Raw genomic sequence first — 14,504 nt, forward strand, 5'->3', positions numbered from 1 at the left:
CACAGGACAACAGCCTTGCTCTGCCAGGATAAATAACTTTTCTCTATCTGTTAATTGTTACTAAACAGAGCAATTCTAGCTTGGCTTGCAGGGGGGTAAATGTTTTCAGATGCTAAACAGCTGTGACTTGAAAACTGACCCTCTTTACAAAGAACAGAGACCACCTTAAAGAAGCAAATCAATACAACTCAGAGAAACCAACCCAAAATGTCTTGCTTGTGGTGCTGGTGAAGGATGTTCTGTTCTGAACAYAGAAATGTCTTTTTGGACTTTGCAGTTTTGAATTGGAAAAAAAAGAAAAAGATTTGGCAGCTGTACTTGAAGACTTGCAGGCTGAGCAGCTGAAGGAATCTGAGCTGCAAGATTGGTTTAAGGAACAGCAGCGTCAGCAGAGGAAAGCAGAGGATGAAAAGACAAAGGCTATGGAGGTAACTTCCCAGGAGGAAGATTTAACATAAACCATTTCTTACACCCCCAAAACTAAACTATATTAAAGAATGCCAAACAATCCCACTTAAATTCCCTAAGTAAGGAAATACAATTCTAACTATTTCCATGTAGTCTGGCTTCTCTTGTYGTCTTCCTGGTAGGTGTTTAGGTTTATGAGTGATTTTTGTTGGGATTTTTGTTACTCCTGCATGGTAAGACATGCTGCTACCATCTTCTATCTTTCCTTTTCAGAAATCTGGTCATGCAGGGAGGACAGAGTAGCCAAGGCCAGGAGAAAAGTGCATTGGCCTAGGGGTAGCTGTGAGAGCAGATTAGTTCTGGCATTCACAGATTTTTAATTGAAGCCCCATTATGGAAAGCTGCTGCCTTTTAGCACCTGACCTGGCTTTCTAGGAGATAAAAGATGGTGCTGGCTGGGGGGAYGGCAGGGCAGACCTCCCTATTAGGACAGCAGTGCCAGCTCTGACTATCTGCAGTACCCTGGGACTGCCCCTTCAGTCCCTGCCTTTCCTTCTGAAGAAGGGCTGGCTCCCAGAATGGACTGAGGGATGGATTTTAAAGGGAAAGCGTGTAGATTTASATTRGATATGAGGAAGAAATTCTGTGAGRGTRCTGAGGCCCTGGCACTCAGATTACCCAGATCAGCTGTASCTGTCCTRTTCCTAGAAGTGTTCAAGGCCAGGCTGGACAGGGCTTGGAGCAACCTGGTCTGGTGGAAGGTGTCCCTGCCCATGGAAGRGGGTGGGAATGAGATGTGCTTTGAAAAGATAGGCTGCCAAGTYCTGAAGTTTTACATCTGCTCTTGCTGCATAGATTTTTCTTTTTAAATCAACATTGGTTATTGCTGCTTCAGATACTACTTACTAATGGGATTGAGTGATGTGAAGAGTAGTGATTTCCTAATGAGGATCTTACTAACTGAAGAAGAAATAATGTTCTGGCAAATAGATTAACATGATGATTTTGGGGTTTGTTGCTTGGTGCCAGATTGCTAAGAAGCATTTTTCTGACACTTGTAATTTTAAATTAAACTTTTTAATACCTGAACTATTCTAGTCAAGTCTTGAATATCTTCCTGGATAAAACAGGCGGTTGAAAATTGCTAAATACCAGCCAGCCCCACAAATAAGTGCTTGTGCTGGAATATTAATGCATTCTCCCCCCTTCTGCCCAGGAGCTGCAGGCTGCCCTGGATGTGCAGTCGGTGCAGAATCGCCAGCTGGTCGTGTCCTTGGAGCATGAAAAAACAGTAACAGATAACCTCCGCAAGGAACTGCAGATCGAGCACTCCCGCTGTGAAGCCTTGCTGTCCCAGGAACAGACCAAACTGCAGGAGCTACAGAAAAACTTGGATGCTGAGAAAAATCGTTCATTGGAGCTCCTKGATTCCTTGAATCATGAGCGTGTTTTGACAGAGCAGTTGAGCATGAGAGTGAAGGAAGGTGCTTTCTGTCAGCACAGGGAGTCGCTGCTGGAACAAGCCTTTGTCCGAGAGCTCCAAGTCCAGCTGGAAGAGGAGAGGGCCCGAACGATGGAGCTTGCTGCTGTTATTGACAAAATGCACCAGAAGGCCATCCTGTCCMAAAGGCAGCTGGAGGCTGAGGTACAGATGTGCTGCGAGGAAACCCAGAAGGAGAGGGAGGTCAGTGACAAACTGCGAGGCACCCTGGAGTCTCTTCAGGCACAAAAGCAAGAGGTGATCCATTCCTTGGAGGCCCAGAGGGAGAGAGAGGCCAAGCTGAAAGCTGACTGGGAACAACTGCAGTCGCTCTTCAAACTGCTGAAAGAGGAAGATAAGAACAGGAGAGAGGAGAGGGAGAGAGAGCAGAGACAGCACCAACAGACAGAGCGAGAGAAACAGAAGGACTGGCAGAGAGATCAGGAGAGATTGGTGAGAATACTCTGCCTAAAACTGAAATAGCCACACACTGGGATTTAACCCACTGCATGGTGTTCTTCAATTGGAGTGTTTCCTTCTCTTAAAGCATTCTGAAAAATGCATTAAATTACCTCATATCCTACTTTTCTTAAATGTAGCTGTTTTCAAAGGATTCTATCTGGCTTTATTGTTGACAGAAGTTATCTTTAAATTTTTTGCCTATGCTGGGAATTACTGGTAGTTCACAAGTGGGGATGAATATGGGTTAAACGCAGGATGGAACCAAACTAGGTTTCATGTCATTGCTCTTATTTTGAGCTAGGATCCTAACCATGGCTTATGACAGTATTGATTTCACCCTGGATTTCTCCTTGGATGCAGACAATGCCCACTCCAGTGTCATTAAATGGCTTCCTGGTGGCCCTGGAAAGCAGTGCTCAAAGCCTTCCCCCCAAAGTGTTCTGGCAGTTAAGGAACACCCAGCTGATATGCTAATTAGATGGGATGACACTTAYATAAGTGTGTATGTATAATATGCAATTAATTACTACTTATTCTGTTCAAACAGCAAAACTTGGAACRGCAGCACCAGAGGGATGAACAAAGAATTAAAGAATTGCAGGAAATACTGGCAGTACTAAAAGAAAGAGAAAAAAATCCTCCAACTCCAAACCCTCAGGAGGAACTCTTGTGTACATCAAGAAAAGATGGAAGAGTCATACAGTCTGTGACAAAAGAAACTGAAAAACCCCACTTGCAACAGCAAAAACAACAGCTGGAGAAGATAAGGCAGCAGTTGCTCTTTGTGGCTGTGCACCTGAATGAGTTCATATGTAAAACTCTAGATAAGTGAGTTCAAAAAAGAGCAGTTTGCTTCCCATCCTGCTTCTTAACTTGTGTGGGTCWTGGCTGAGATCCCTGTGCTCTTAATTCTTAAAAATTAACAGAACTTGATAATTTCTCTCTGTACTCATAGTAATTTGTGTGTAAAATATTGCGTAAGTAAAGTCTCAGAACTTAAACATCATGTAGTGGGAAGAAGCAATCAAATGTGTGTAAACATTCTTACAAATCAASCTGATACTGAAAASGTATTTCTGTCCAACAGAACGGTTMRTGATTGGTCTGCATCAAATGATGAAGCTGTAGCCTCTTTACTGCAGACATTAAGGGAACTRAAATCAGATTTAATGTCTCCTCCTACATTTCAGGTAAGGAAAATATTAACRTATTTTAATGTCCAACTCTGTTTTGTTGTATTGCAGAGTCTGCTTCTGACAGCTTTTTTTCCCTAGATATGTAACGTGTCCAAGGATCATAAGCCTTGGGATGTGTTGCTCTAGGTTCTTTATGCATCCAGAGACAGCTGTTTTTCACCAAAACACCAAGTGCTGTTCAAAAGCACCCTAGTGGTTTGCAATTTCAGGAGGATTGTTCTGACCTATGTTTGCAGTATTGCAAGTATTTTACACAAGCCCAGGGATTATCAAAGACCAAGCTCAGGTCTATTGATACAAAATAGATAAAAGTATAGCTTTTAGATTCCATCTGATTCTCCAGGAAACTTTGCAGTTTTATGTCTTTCTCCTGCAATAGAGATCTTCAACCACATTTCAGTCAAAATGTGGGGATTTAAGACTAACAGTTTTGGCTCTTGTTTGATTCAGCCTCTCTCCTCCCTCCCCTGCCTGGTCTCCAGAAGACACACCTTTGAGAAGCAGTTATGACTGTCTGATACATGAAAAGATTTTTGTGTCATCACAAGTGTGATGGTGACAAGCTGCCTTGGCATGCTGTAGCTCTCCCTGTGTCTACCTGCTTACAGAATACAGTTAAGATTTTCCTTCCATCATCTGTGCAGACACATAGGTGGTTGCCAAATGGATAATCTCCAGCCTTGAGGGGGATGCAGCCTCTTCAAGTTCATGGGGTTATTTTGGTTAAGCCTTTCTCTCACAAACCTTTAGAGCTGTCAGCTGTAGACAAAACTCGTAGAGCAGAATTCACTCCTCCAGGGACTGAACACGGAAAAATAAAGGAATTCAAGTTTCCTGACTTAAATTTTGTTTAACAAAAAAAGGAGTTCCATAGAGCACTTTAAAGACACACATCTTTCTAGAGCTTAGGAGCAAAAACTCCACCTTGATAGCTTTTCTTCTGTGGGCAAAACCAGTCCCTCCTCTCTGCCCTCTTTTCAGGCTTTGATTTTCTTTTTTTCCAGAGTCACCTTTTCTTTCACTCTCCTCTGTGAATTTCTGCTTCCTTTAAGGTACTGAACCACATGCTCAGGAGACCAAAGGMATTTACTGCTGTTATCACCTTGAGTTGTGATAAATTGAGAAGTACTGGACAGGGAACTTGGCAGAATGTCAGCTTGGAAATGGTGCCAAATTGGGGCTGTCTGGTCAATCAGCTGCCAAATGATGCAGTCAAGGACTTAGATGTGTCATCTAGAACTCCTTCAGATACTGCAGATTGTACTGAAATAAGTTGCTAGGAGAAACTGGGGTCAGTTGTTTGTACTGGCTTCTCTAATGTATAGATTTCATTTCGAAGGATAAAACATTGAGTACCTTAAAATACCTTTTCATTTTCAATCTGCTGCATCGTGCACTGATGTAACTGTTGACCAATAAATTTGTAGTTGATAGGAAGAGGGTTATGAAGGCAGAACTTCCATGAAGAATTGAAGCTGGAGTTCTGGGTCTTATTCCTACAAGAGATGGCATACAACAAAACTCAATTTCATAGAATCACAGCATGGTTTGGGCTGGAGGAGACCCTCAAGCCCATCTTCTTCCAACCTSTGCCATGGCCAGGGACATCTTCCACCAGACCAGGTTGCTCCAAGCCTTGTCCAACCTGACCTTGGACACKTCCAKGGATGATGCAGCCACAGCTTTTCTGGACAATGGATTCTTGGAACTGAATATGTGATTTTTCAGAATTTACTTCTGTAGATGCTTCACAAATTTTGTTGTATGTACAACTTGGTTTTGCATGTACACAGAYACCTTCACAATTTCTGTGATGTCGAAGAAAGATTATTTGTTTCCATTTCAAAGGGTTTGGGAGGCTGCTATAAAGGATTTCTGCAAGGTTGATCAAAGAAGGAGTAGCCTGATGAACAAAAATTTGTTRCTTCTTCAGAAGGGCTTTTCATCCATTTCCCATTGTGCTGTTTAACACCTGAATGCCATTGCTGATTTTCAGGCTTATTGTTGTTAGGCTTTATTTTGTCTTAAAGTTTGGTTATTACTTGGTTTGAGATGTTTGATTATGGAAGTAATGTGCAAAATCTGTGGTGGCTCACTTCCTTTTGGTTTGTTTTAGATCAGATCTGTCGGTGATGCTGACTCTGTTCAAGAGCTGGAAAGAGAGGCTTGGCAGCGGGAGAGGAACACCCTGCAGAATGCGCTGAAACAGGCGGAATCCCAGCTGGCTAAAGCCAATGCTGAAATTGAAAACAAACCAGTAGCAGAAACCTCCAATCCTAAGGTAAAATGATGGGGATGGCCAGCAAAGGGATCTGTGGAGCTTGGAGAGTCAGCAGTGCCACAGCCAGGAGATGTCATTTCAACCTGACCTGCTGGGATAAAGGGATCTGTCAGATTGTGGCATTTATCTTTCACTTGCTGCTGTAATCTTCAATTGGTATTTTAAAAGGTTGATTTTCTAGAAGAACAGTTTGATATATTATTTTAAATTAGAAACTTTCCCCATATATATGTCATCAGACAAGTTCCTTTGAAACTTTCTCAGTCTTATACAGGAACTTGCACCAAAAGTAATCTGAATCTTTGGAATTTCTTTCTACTCTTAAATGAGGGAGACTCAGATTTCTTATCTRAGTACAAAAATAGAAAATGCTCATTTTTTTTAATCCCTGCTGACTAGTCTTAAACACTTTATATTTTTCTGACACATTGATTATAATCAAGTCTGATAGGCATCTCTTCCACYATGYTTTCTTGCTAATATTTTTTTAAGCRGGTGTTATTTTCTTTATTAAAGAGTAAAACTTGTTTAGCGTTTTGAGCACTACAATTTCACTTGAAAACATTCAGGAGATTTAAAGAAGTCTAACACTCCAAATTTGGGTGGGTTTTAGCAGTGTACATAATTGCTTTGGCAGCCCTTTTGTTCTCAGTCTGCACATTTGACCTGAAGACACCTTGATTGTGGCTAGGTTCTTGCAACAGTAACWGTGAAAAAATCGAAATTTAACAAAAAATTTATTTTCTTTCTGCAGTTGCAAAGATTATATCGGAAGTACATTCGAGCAGAGAGCTTYAGAAAGGCTCTAGTTTATCAGAAGAAATACCTCTTGTTGCTGCTTGGTGGGTTTCAGGACTGTGAGCAAGCAACTCTGTCTCTCATCGCCCGCATGGGGATCTATCCTGCTCCTGCAGACCTGCAGCTCTCTGGAGCACACTCCCGGCCTTTCACCAAGTTCAGGTGTGCAGTCAGAGCCATCATCGCCATCTCAAGGTACAGCCAAAACACTTCCTCTCAAATGTGATGTTTTCTTGGAAACTTACAAAATTGATGGTGCCTGTGGCTTATCCTATATTAATACTAAGCAAAAGCAATCTCCAGAAGTGGTTGAAGCTTGACTTGTTAGCTGAGTTTGAGCTGTACTAAAGATTTATAAAAAATGAAAGAAGAAATTCTTGCCTGTGAGAGTGATGAGKMCCTGGCACAGGCTGCCCAGAGAAGCTRTGGCTGCCCCATCYSTGGAAGAGTCCAAGGCCAGGTTRGATGGTGCTTGGAACAACCTGGTCTAGTGGGAGGTGTCCCTGCCCATGGGAGGGGGATGGAACAAGGTGGGCTTTAAGATCTYTTCCAGCCCAAACCATTCCATGGTTCTATGAAAMAGCYACTTGAGTAATACCCAGCTGCAATATATTTGGGAAGCAGTGCACAGCATTGCAAACTGAAGTCCTTTGGGGCTGACCCATATCTCCTTGTCTCACTGGACAGTCTGTCTTGTATCAGAATGTGATCTGTCAGGGATGGTTGTTTCTGGCATCCCGTAGCATGTTTCATTGCATATGATTCTACCATGCTCTGTCACAATCAAATAGGTTTTGTTAGCTGTACATGGGACAAATGTCATCTCCTAATGGCTTTAAGCCCATTTAATGAAAAAAAAAAAAGCAGTTTTAAATGTAATGGACAGTTATTCCTGAGAATTTCCTTGTCTGGTAAAAATGATTACTAGCAAGTTTCTCTCAGGAGATGACAGAGTGTTTGACATGAATACCATAAGAACAGCAAAGGCTGCAGGATAGTGACCTCCAAACTCCTCCTCTCAGGTAGGAAGAACTCTCTGGAGATTAGGAACAGAGTGGAGGAGCAAAGCCAAAACAAGCAAGTCTTTTCAGCAGTTCAATGATGCAGGGTGAAATGGGATAAACCAGCATTCCAAAGACTGATGTTGAAGAWTTCTCCCTTCATTACCACAATTGTTACTTCTGTTGCTTAATATGTTCTATACCAACAAATAATATTAAAATTTAATGTATTTTTGCTTATTTTTAATGCTTGTACAAATTTGTTTTCTTACCAAGGTTAAAGTTTTTGGTGAAGAAGTGGAACAAAGTTGGCAGAAAGAGCGCACAGGGTGAAAGCATTTCTCACGGTATTGGAGGTAACACAGGTACATGTTTGGACAAGTATATTGTTTTCTTCATCATTTCTCTTCAGTGATGTGTTTCACTTAAAAACAAAATCAAAGTGGGAAAATCTGTTGATTTTGCCACTGTCCAATTAGAGTAGATGGATAAATGGTCTGATACAAGTCAGTAAGGACTTGAGCTACTCGAAGAACACTTGCATGTTCCTTTGAGTTACTTAGGAGTGCCTTTGTAAGAACAACATTCCAACAAACATCTTAATGCAGCACCCAACATTGTGGAACTGTTCCCCTTAATGTAATATTCGATTTCTTGTGCTTTTTCAAAGCTAAACAAAGTTCAGATTAAATAGAGCATTTTTCATTACCTGGTACTATGTAATTTTCACTGTTTTGAAGTTGCTGGGAATACTTAWWAAAAAAAARGCACCAGTTTTACACATAAGCCCACTGTGGTGTGATCGCTAAGAAACTTGAATCCTCAAATGCTCAACTTTTTACMTTGCTACAAAATAGAATCACAATTCTTTAAAATATGGTTAAAACAAAACAAAAAAAAAAACCTCAAACCCAAAAAGCAGTTAGCTGTAGAAAGTGTATTTACCTGCATTTAAAATGAAACTTAATCGTCTGCTGTCATTTTCATGGGTTTAGTGGATGTTGTCTCGGTTTGAGACAATGTTTTCAGAGAGAAATGTTACGGAATAAATGCTTCCTCTGAAGTGAAAAGTTTGATAGTTTTTTTCCCACCAATATGAAACAGATGTTTGGGCGAATGTGAAGAGAAAAATAGTTTATTAACAAAACAAGGTGCCCACAGGACACAGATAAAAAAAATTAGTCACTGTTAGATATTTAAAAGTCCAGGAAGCATGCTGCCCCCTCCCCCCACAGCCACTCCACACATGGTGCAGAGAAAGATGGCAAGGCTTTTGTCCCAGGGAAAAAAAAAAGTCCACCTGTCTGTTCGGGCTACAAAGGGAACCTGGTGGTAGTCCTCTCCTTACTGTGGATGAAGCAGAGGGCTCAGTGTGCTTTTCTGTCACCAGCTTGGAGTCAGGGACAAGACGGAGCAGTGCCTGTGGCTTTTCCCCGGCAGCCCCCATCTGATCAACACTTGCCTCCCGGTTCTCAAACTGAAAGCCCTGCTGAATTGCTCCAGAAGAAACTCACAGGAGTCACAGAAGGGGTGGCAGTCCAGGGAGAGCTGTTTGCCCAAGCTAACAAGCCCAAGCTAGCTAAGCAGCAACAATATAACTCTCCTGCATGCAGTGAGGTGAGCTCTCAAAGCACCCAGATGAGCTCCCAACTGCCTGCTGTAGCTCTGGCTTTGAACTGCCTGCTTTGCCTTCCCAGCTGCCCCTGCCCCTTCTTCCAGGTCGCATTTAAAGGCTCAAGGACATTTTGGGCATACAAGCAGACGGACGGAATATAGGAATAGTGTTATCATAAAATCCACCCAAGACAGATGTGTTTATGATAGCCTGTTCTGAATGGCTCCTAGTGCGTATTTTTTTAACCCTTCTTTTTTTCTACAGCTTCTGGTGCTAGAACAGAAGTTCTGAAAGAGCAGCAGCCCCCAGCTGTGCCCATCAGTTCTCCCCCCACCCGGGACAGGGACACGGGGCTGTGCCACAGARCCAGCTGTGCTGCAAGGTTCATGAGCCTCTCCCCACGATCCTCCTCCCGCTCACACAACAGGTCAGTCTGCARAGGCAGGAGAAGCTTCAAATTATTGTTGTTTTTTTAACATTGTTGAGTGGTTTGGGGGACAGACTGTGCTTGTCACAACCTTCAGGTAGTCTTCTGGTTTGCATGGAATTKAGCAAAATGTTTTGGAGAGTTTGAGAGCTGCAAGCACTTCCAAAAGACTTAATTCTACCCCACCCTATCCCTCTATCATGGGATGTCTGAGTCTGACAGCCCTGCTAAGAAAAGTCACCTGTGTGATATGGAACAGGATATTAATGACAGCAGCCCTGACTGGTGCTCAGTGTGACTGGGTGAGTGACTGACTCAGGTCTGATGGGGAGCCAAGACAGGCTAGATAATACCTGTTGCTGCTCTTGGTGGAAGCTCTACAGATGGTAGGGGGGGTGGTGGTGGTGGTTCCAGTTTCCTTTGCCCAGAATTCCTGCCTATATGAATGTAACTACTGGGTATCTTTGAAACAATTGCATGAGAAGGAGAAAAACATTTCTTTTCTTTTTAAGATTGCATCCGTCCCCAAGTTCAGCTCCAGAAAAGTCCGTTGTGCCACTTCAGGATCCTGAACAGTCACTCACAGAATATATCCATCGCCTGGAGGTGATCCAGCAAAGGCTGGGAGGGGTGCAGCCAGGTAAGAACCACCTGCTTACCCCTCATAGCTCCTGCAAGCCTGGCCTGCTTTTTGCAAGGTTCTTTGTACACATTCCCAATAAAGAGTATCATTTTAAGGAATAATCATCATTACTGGGGGGTAACAACTAAGTCTCTGAAAGGAAAACTTTCTGAATCACATCTAAAACTAGTCCAAGTGTGGCATTTCTCTGAATTCATCCTGAAAGTCGTGAGTGATAAGGCTGTATAATTTCATGTGCTTTTTGCTGCCCTCCTGTTCCCAAGAAGTCTAAGTAAGCAAGTGTTGCAATTTAAATGAAGCTGTGTTAATTTTCTTTAAAGTCAAACAGAGCTGTTTTAATGGCTGAGCAGGGCTTTCTCTGCAGCACAGACTGTAATACTTCTTTTATTTACAACTTCCTTATGTTCTTAACAGATTCTAAAAGAATATTTGGAGGCTGCTAAATACAGCCATCTAGTTCTAAAATTGATCAAAGAGCACACAAAGGATTCTAGTGGCACTTAGCTTTGCTATTTGAAACAGTTCCACCTAATTTTTAGACCAAATTACTTAGTTTATTTCAGTCTAGTCACCTCTTACTACATGTTGGTTATAGCACAGAAACACCTTGTTCTAAGGAGGAACTCACAAACTGTCATCACATCATCCTGAAATCCTGAAGGGTTTGGGAACTTTGAGAATGCTCTCAGCAGGACTTTACCTAGAAACTTCATTACCATGACTTCGTGTGTTTCTTTGTTTTGGTTTATTTTTCCCAAATATTGCAGTTATAAGGCTAATACAGGTAGATAAACAGATTTTAGACTTGAAACCTGATAGCCTTATTGAAGTAACACATTTTGCTTCACTCTAAGTATGGAATAAATACTTAATGGCTGGGACACCATGAACAGCACTTCTGTGAAAAGTGCATATAATTCCTGTCATTTCCATGTTACCGCAGTGATAATGTCAGGCATTACAGAACGATGCTGCAAGCTTTAGAACAGTGCTGTCAGCCAAATGATTTCCAAGTTCYTAATGAACTTTAGGACATCTACTCAGTGGCAAGACCTTGCCCAGCAACAGAATCATCATAGGAATGGCAGAATCGAACTGTCACTGGGGGCAAAGAAGGCCTATGATGGAGCACTGGTCCCAGGGTATGAAGGTTTGCTTTGGCAGATRTTTAGGCTTTCAAATCCTGTTTTGGATTGCTCCTAGGTGGCTTGTGAAAATTGGAATTGCTTTCAGTGTAGCTCATATGAAGCGCTTTGAGGAAATAACATGCTGYTAATTGTGCACTGTTGCTTCATAACACAAGCAGTTTTTTAATATTGGTTTGTGTTTTTTCAAATTTAGGGCAGGTGCCAGGTTCACCTCGTCAGAGAAACATGAAAAAGTGATGGGAATGCCTACAAAATCTGTCCTGCAAGTTCCTGCTTCCTTCTGAGTTGGTCCACACTCAACAGAGGCACTTGCAATCTCCCGTGCAGCTGAAAAAAGGGCAGTGCTTTTACAGCAGATTTTTATATGACTCTTTTTATTATATTTTAGTACTTTAAGAGGGACTTTTCACTAAGAGCAATGTTTTACATTCTCATGTGACATTAAYAGCTCAAGTGTGACTGCATCGCTGTATTGTAAGCTGCAAAGTCTCTGTGGTGTTTATTTTTCTATAGTGTATAGGTGGATTCCTTGTAAAAAAAATTATTAAAATGGCATTTTATTAGTGAATTCTTACACTGTGTGGTTGGTTGTTTTCACCTTACCTATTTATTTCTTTTGCTGTTCCTAAAATTGTTTGGGTTTTAATATTTCTGTAGGATCATTCTAGTTAAAGGAATAGTTCTAATACTCCCACAAGTACCAAAGATACCTGTAGCCTTCTGTGCATTTAGGGTGCATTTGKGCACTTCTGTGCACAAATTTGTKCACTTCTGTGCATTTGATCTTCTGYTTTTCAGTACYCRAGTCCTCCCTCAGTCTATCCTATTTACTCTGAGCACTTTTAGCTTTATTTTTCTAGCTCAGAAGGCCCATAACTTTTATTTAACTCTATGCATTTTTGGCAAAATGTACCAAATGAAACCTGTGAATTCTGTCTACATCTAATGTAAGTGATCCTGATTCTGTGTGGTATCTTGTGCTATAGCTACTTCAGGGGGGCAGTTCCAAAGGGTATGAAGCTGCTGGTCAAAGAAGAGGAAAGAGGTCTTGTGGTAGTACATTCCTTTCCAGTCACAGTGTCTCAATGCAAAAATGAATAAGACTTCTTTCTGTGGTATTTCTATGTTTCTTTAGAAAAGGCATAGGAAGAATTATAATACCAAAATATTTTAAACCTCTGGTAATACAAAATCTCCACCTTTGAAGCAGATGTAACGTTTAACTTAAGAGCATGAGAAGAATGTCTTCTGGAGGCAGATTGGTCTGCTGCAGCCTATTAAAAGATCTTTCTCTGCTGGGTATTGAGAATTATATATTGACATTCATCTGAAATTTTTTTATTACTTATTTAAATAAGTTTACCAAAAAAAAGCAGTTATCTGTCAGGTGGATCACCATTTGGTTCTTAGGAAAAAAATGTGGTAGAGAGAGATCCTGGCACATGCACAGATTTATTACCTTCTGACAGCTATAGGAGAACCCTTGAAATGATTTGACAGAAATTTAAGAGAGCTGTGAACAAACAATACCTGATTTGGTGTAAAAGYTTGGCAGAAGTAACTTAACTTGTCCAGAGTTCCAAACCAATTTGAATTAAGTTTAAGCTGGCTCAGTCAGTGCATCATATTTCTTTTAAAAATCAGATTCTGAGAGTGCTAACACTGGATGCAGCATTGTCAGACTGTACACACTGAATGGTGCTGGTACCTTTTTTGCTACTTTGTTGGGAACAATGCATTTCTAGAGCAGAGTTTAGAACTAGCACTAAATCCAATCTGTAATAGCACACTCACAGCTGGATGTTCCATGTTGAGTGTGAGCAGGAGGACTGTGAGACCTGAGGGCCTCAGCATTAGCCAATCAGTACTGACATTAAAAATCCAAATTAATTCCTACTTTTAAAACCTGGCATTTTTCAGTGGATAATTAACACTACCTTTTAAAGGACAATTGGCACATCATAGGGATCAGTTCYGTTTCAAGGRAATTTGGCCTTGCATTGGCACATTTTTAAATCAATCTCCAAGTGCTTTTTTATATCTCAGAATATGCAGGGCTTTGCATTCAGAGGAACTTTTCTGTGGCATTCAGTGCTTCCCTGCCTCACCTCTTCCCTACACACCTCTCCAAGAGTCTCCTTGGCCAGTCAGTGTCCAGGAGCACAGGCAGATCATGGGTGTAAGGGGAAGATGGTACAGCCTCCTATTCAGGAAATAAGTCAGCAGAGAAGGAATTCAGCCCAGTAGAATCTGAGCTACACGTAACATGTTGCCTGCGGCTACGTTCCCGTCCGCTCCCCGATACCCACGGCCAGTGGGAGCAGAAATGTTTCTGCCCAGTGTAAGGGGTGAACTTTTAAGCAGCAGSGTTTTCCCAGTGCTGGTGTGATGTGTCTGTGTCCTCAGAAGGGCAGTAACACACTCCTGAGATGTGTTGATCTCAGTAATGTGAGYAGAGAAATTGGAAACCCSAACATTAACCCARTCACCCCAAACARGTCTTTWGYACAGAAGCAGTTGACARCAGAAAAYTACTTCCCAGATTTCCGTGTTYTCTAGTACCRGGGAGGCTGTTTCTGGCAGAGGAGTTCTGGTGGTCAGGAGCACTGCARGGTCCTGGATTTGCCTATGCCCGACTCGCTGGGAGGCTGCAGAAATGCTGTAACATCAGGCCGTGATCTCCTGCCACACACTCACCCTGGAACCTGGAGTTCAACAGGGAAAACACAGCCTCCAACCCAAATGCTTCCTGCTCGTCTCTAGTGTYCTTTGAGAGGTGGTTGGCTTTAGAAAAGACAYTCCTAATAAWTWTTTTTTTTTTTTWATTATGCAGTCCCAGGCACCACTTTACATCCAGGGGAATTCTGTGCCATGAATGCCCTATCCTGGAACGCTCGGTGGGCTCTGAGGGCTCCGGCTCGGTCACAGTTCCTATTTTCAGCTGGGAGGAAGAAGTGGGGAGGGAAAGGGCAGTTGCGGTATTTTCAGGAAAGGGGCCGCAGCACACCAGGTGCGACAGCAAGGGGAGGGGTGGGAAAAGGGCAG

At 42.1% G+C, this 14,504-nt stretch overlaps 3 protein-coding genes across 9 annotated transcripts in view; all 3 read left to right on the top strand.

Moving 5' to 3' along the window:
• PCNT (pericentrin) overlaps positions 1–3,237 on the top strand; it is a 61,441-nt gene extending 58,204 nt beyond the window's left edge. For all 7 annotated transcript variants that reach the window (XM_057389824.1, XM_057389825.1, XM_057389830.1 and 4 more), the window contains 3 exons: positions 278–428; positions 1,625–2,341; positions 2,898–3,237. In XM_057389824.1, the coding sequence (XP_057245807.1) occupies positions 278–428; positions 1,625–2,341; positions 2,898–3,182 (1,153 nt within the window). In that variant the 3' untranslated portion in view covers positions 3,183–3,237. The remainder of the gene's footprint in view (positions 1–277; positions 429–1,624; positions 2,342–2,897) is intronic.
• Positions 3,238–3,334: 97 nt separating this feature from the next.
• On the top strand, positions 3,335–12,021 carry LOC130588867 (pericentrin-like). The gene is made up of 7 exons (XM_057389832.1): positions 3,335–3,540; positions 5,663–5,827; positions 6,582–6,820; positions 7,903–7,982; positions 9,506–9,668; positions 10,181–10,308; positions 11,653–12,021. The coding sequence occupies exons 1-7, from the start codon at positions 3,379–3,381 to the stop codon at positions 11,694–11,696; spliced, it is 981 nt and encodes a 326-aa protein (XP_057245815.1). The 5' UTR covers positions 3,335–3,378; the 3' UTR covers positions 11,697–12,021.
• Positions 12,022–13,725: 1,704 nt separating this feature from the next.
• DIP2A (disco interacting protein 2 homolog A) overlaps positions 13,726–14,504 on the top strand; it is a 78,320-nt gene continuing 77,541 nt past the window's right edge. Inside the window, exon 1 of the mRNA XM_057389797.1 lies at positions 13,726–13,800. Within this exon, the coding sequence (XP_057245780.1) occupies positions 13,726–13,800 (75 nt within the window). The remainder of the gene's footprint in view (positions 13,801–14,504) is intronic.

This window comes from Malurus melanocephalus, unplaced genomic scaffold (genome assembly GCF_030028575.1).
Source record: "Malurus melanocephalus ecotype Western Australia unplaced genomic scaffold, MMel_1.1 scaffold_20, whole genome shotgun sequence".
In the NCBI taxonomy this organism is placed as follows: domain Eukaryota; kingdom Metazoa; phylum Chordata; class Aves; order Passeriformes; family Maluridae; genus Malurus; species Malurus melanocephalus.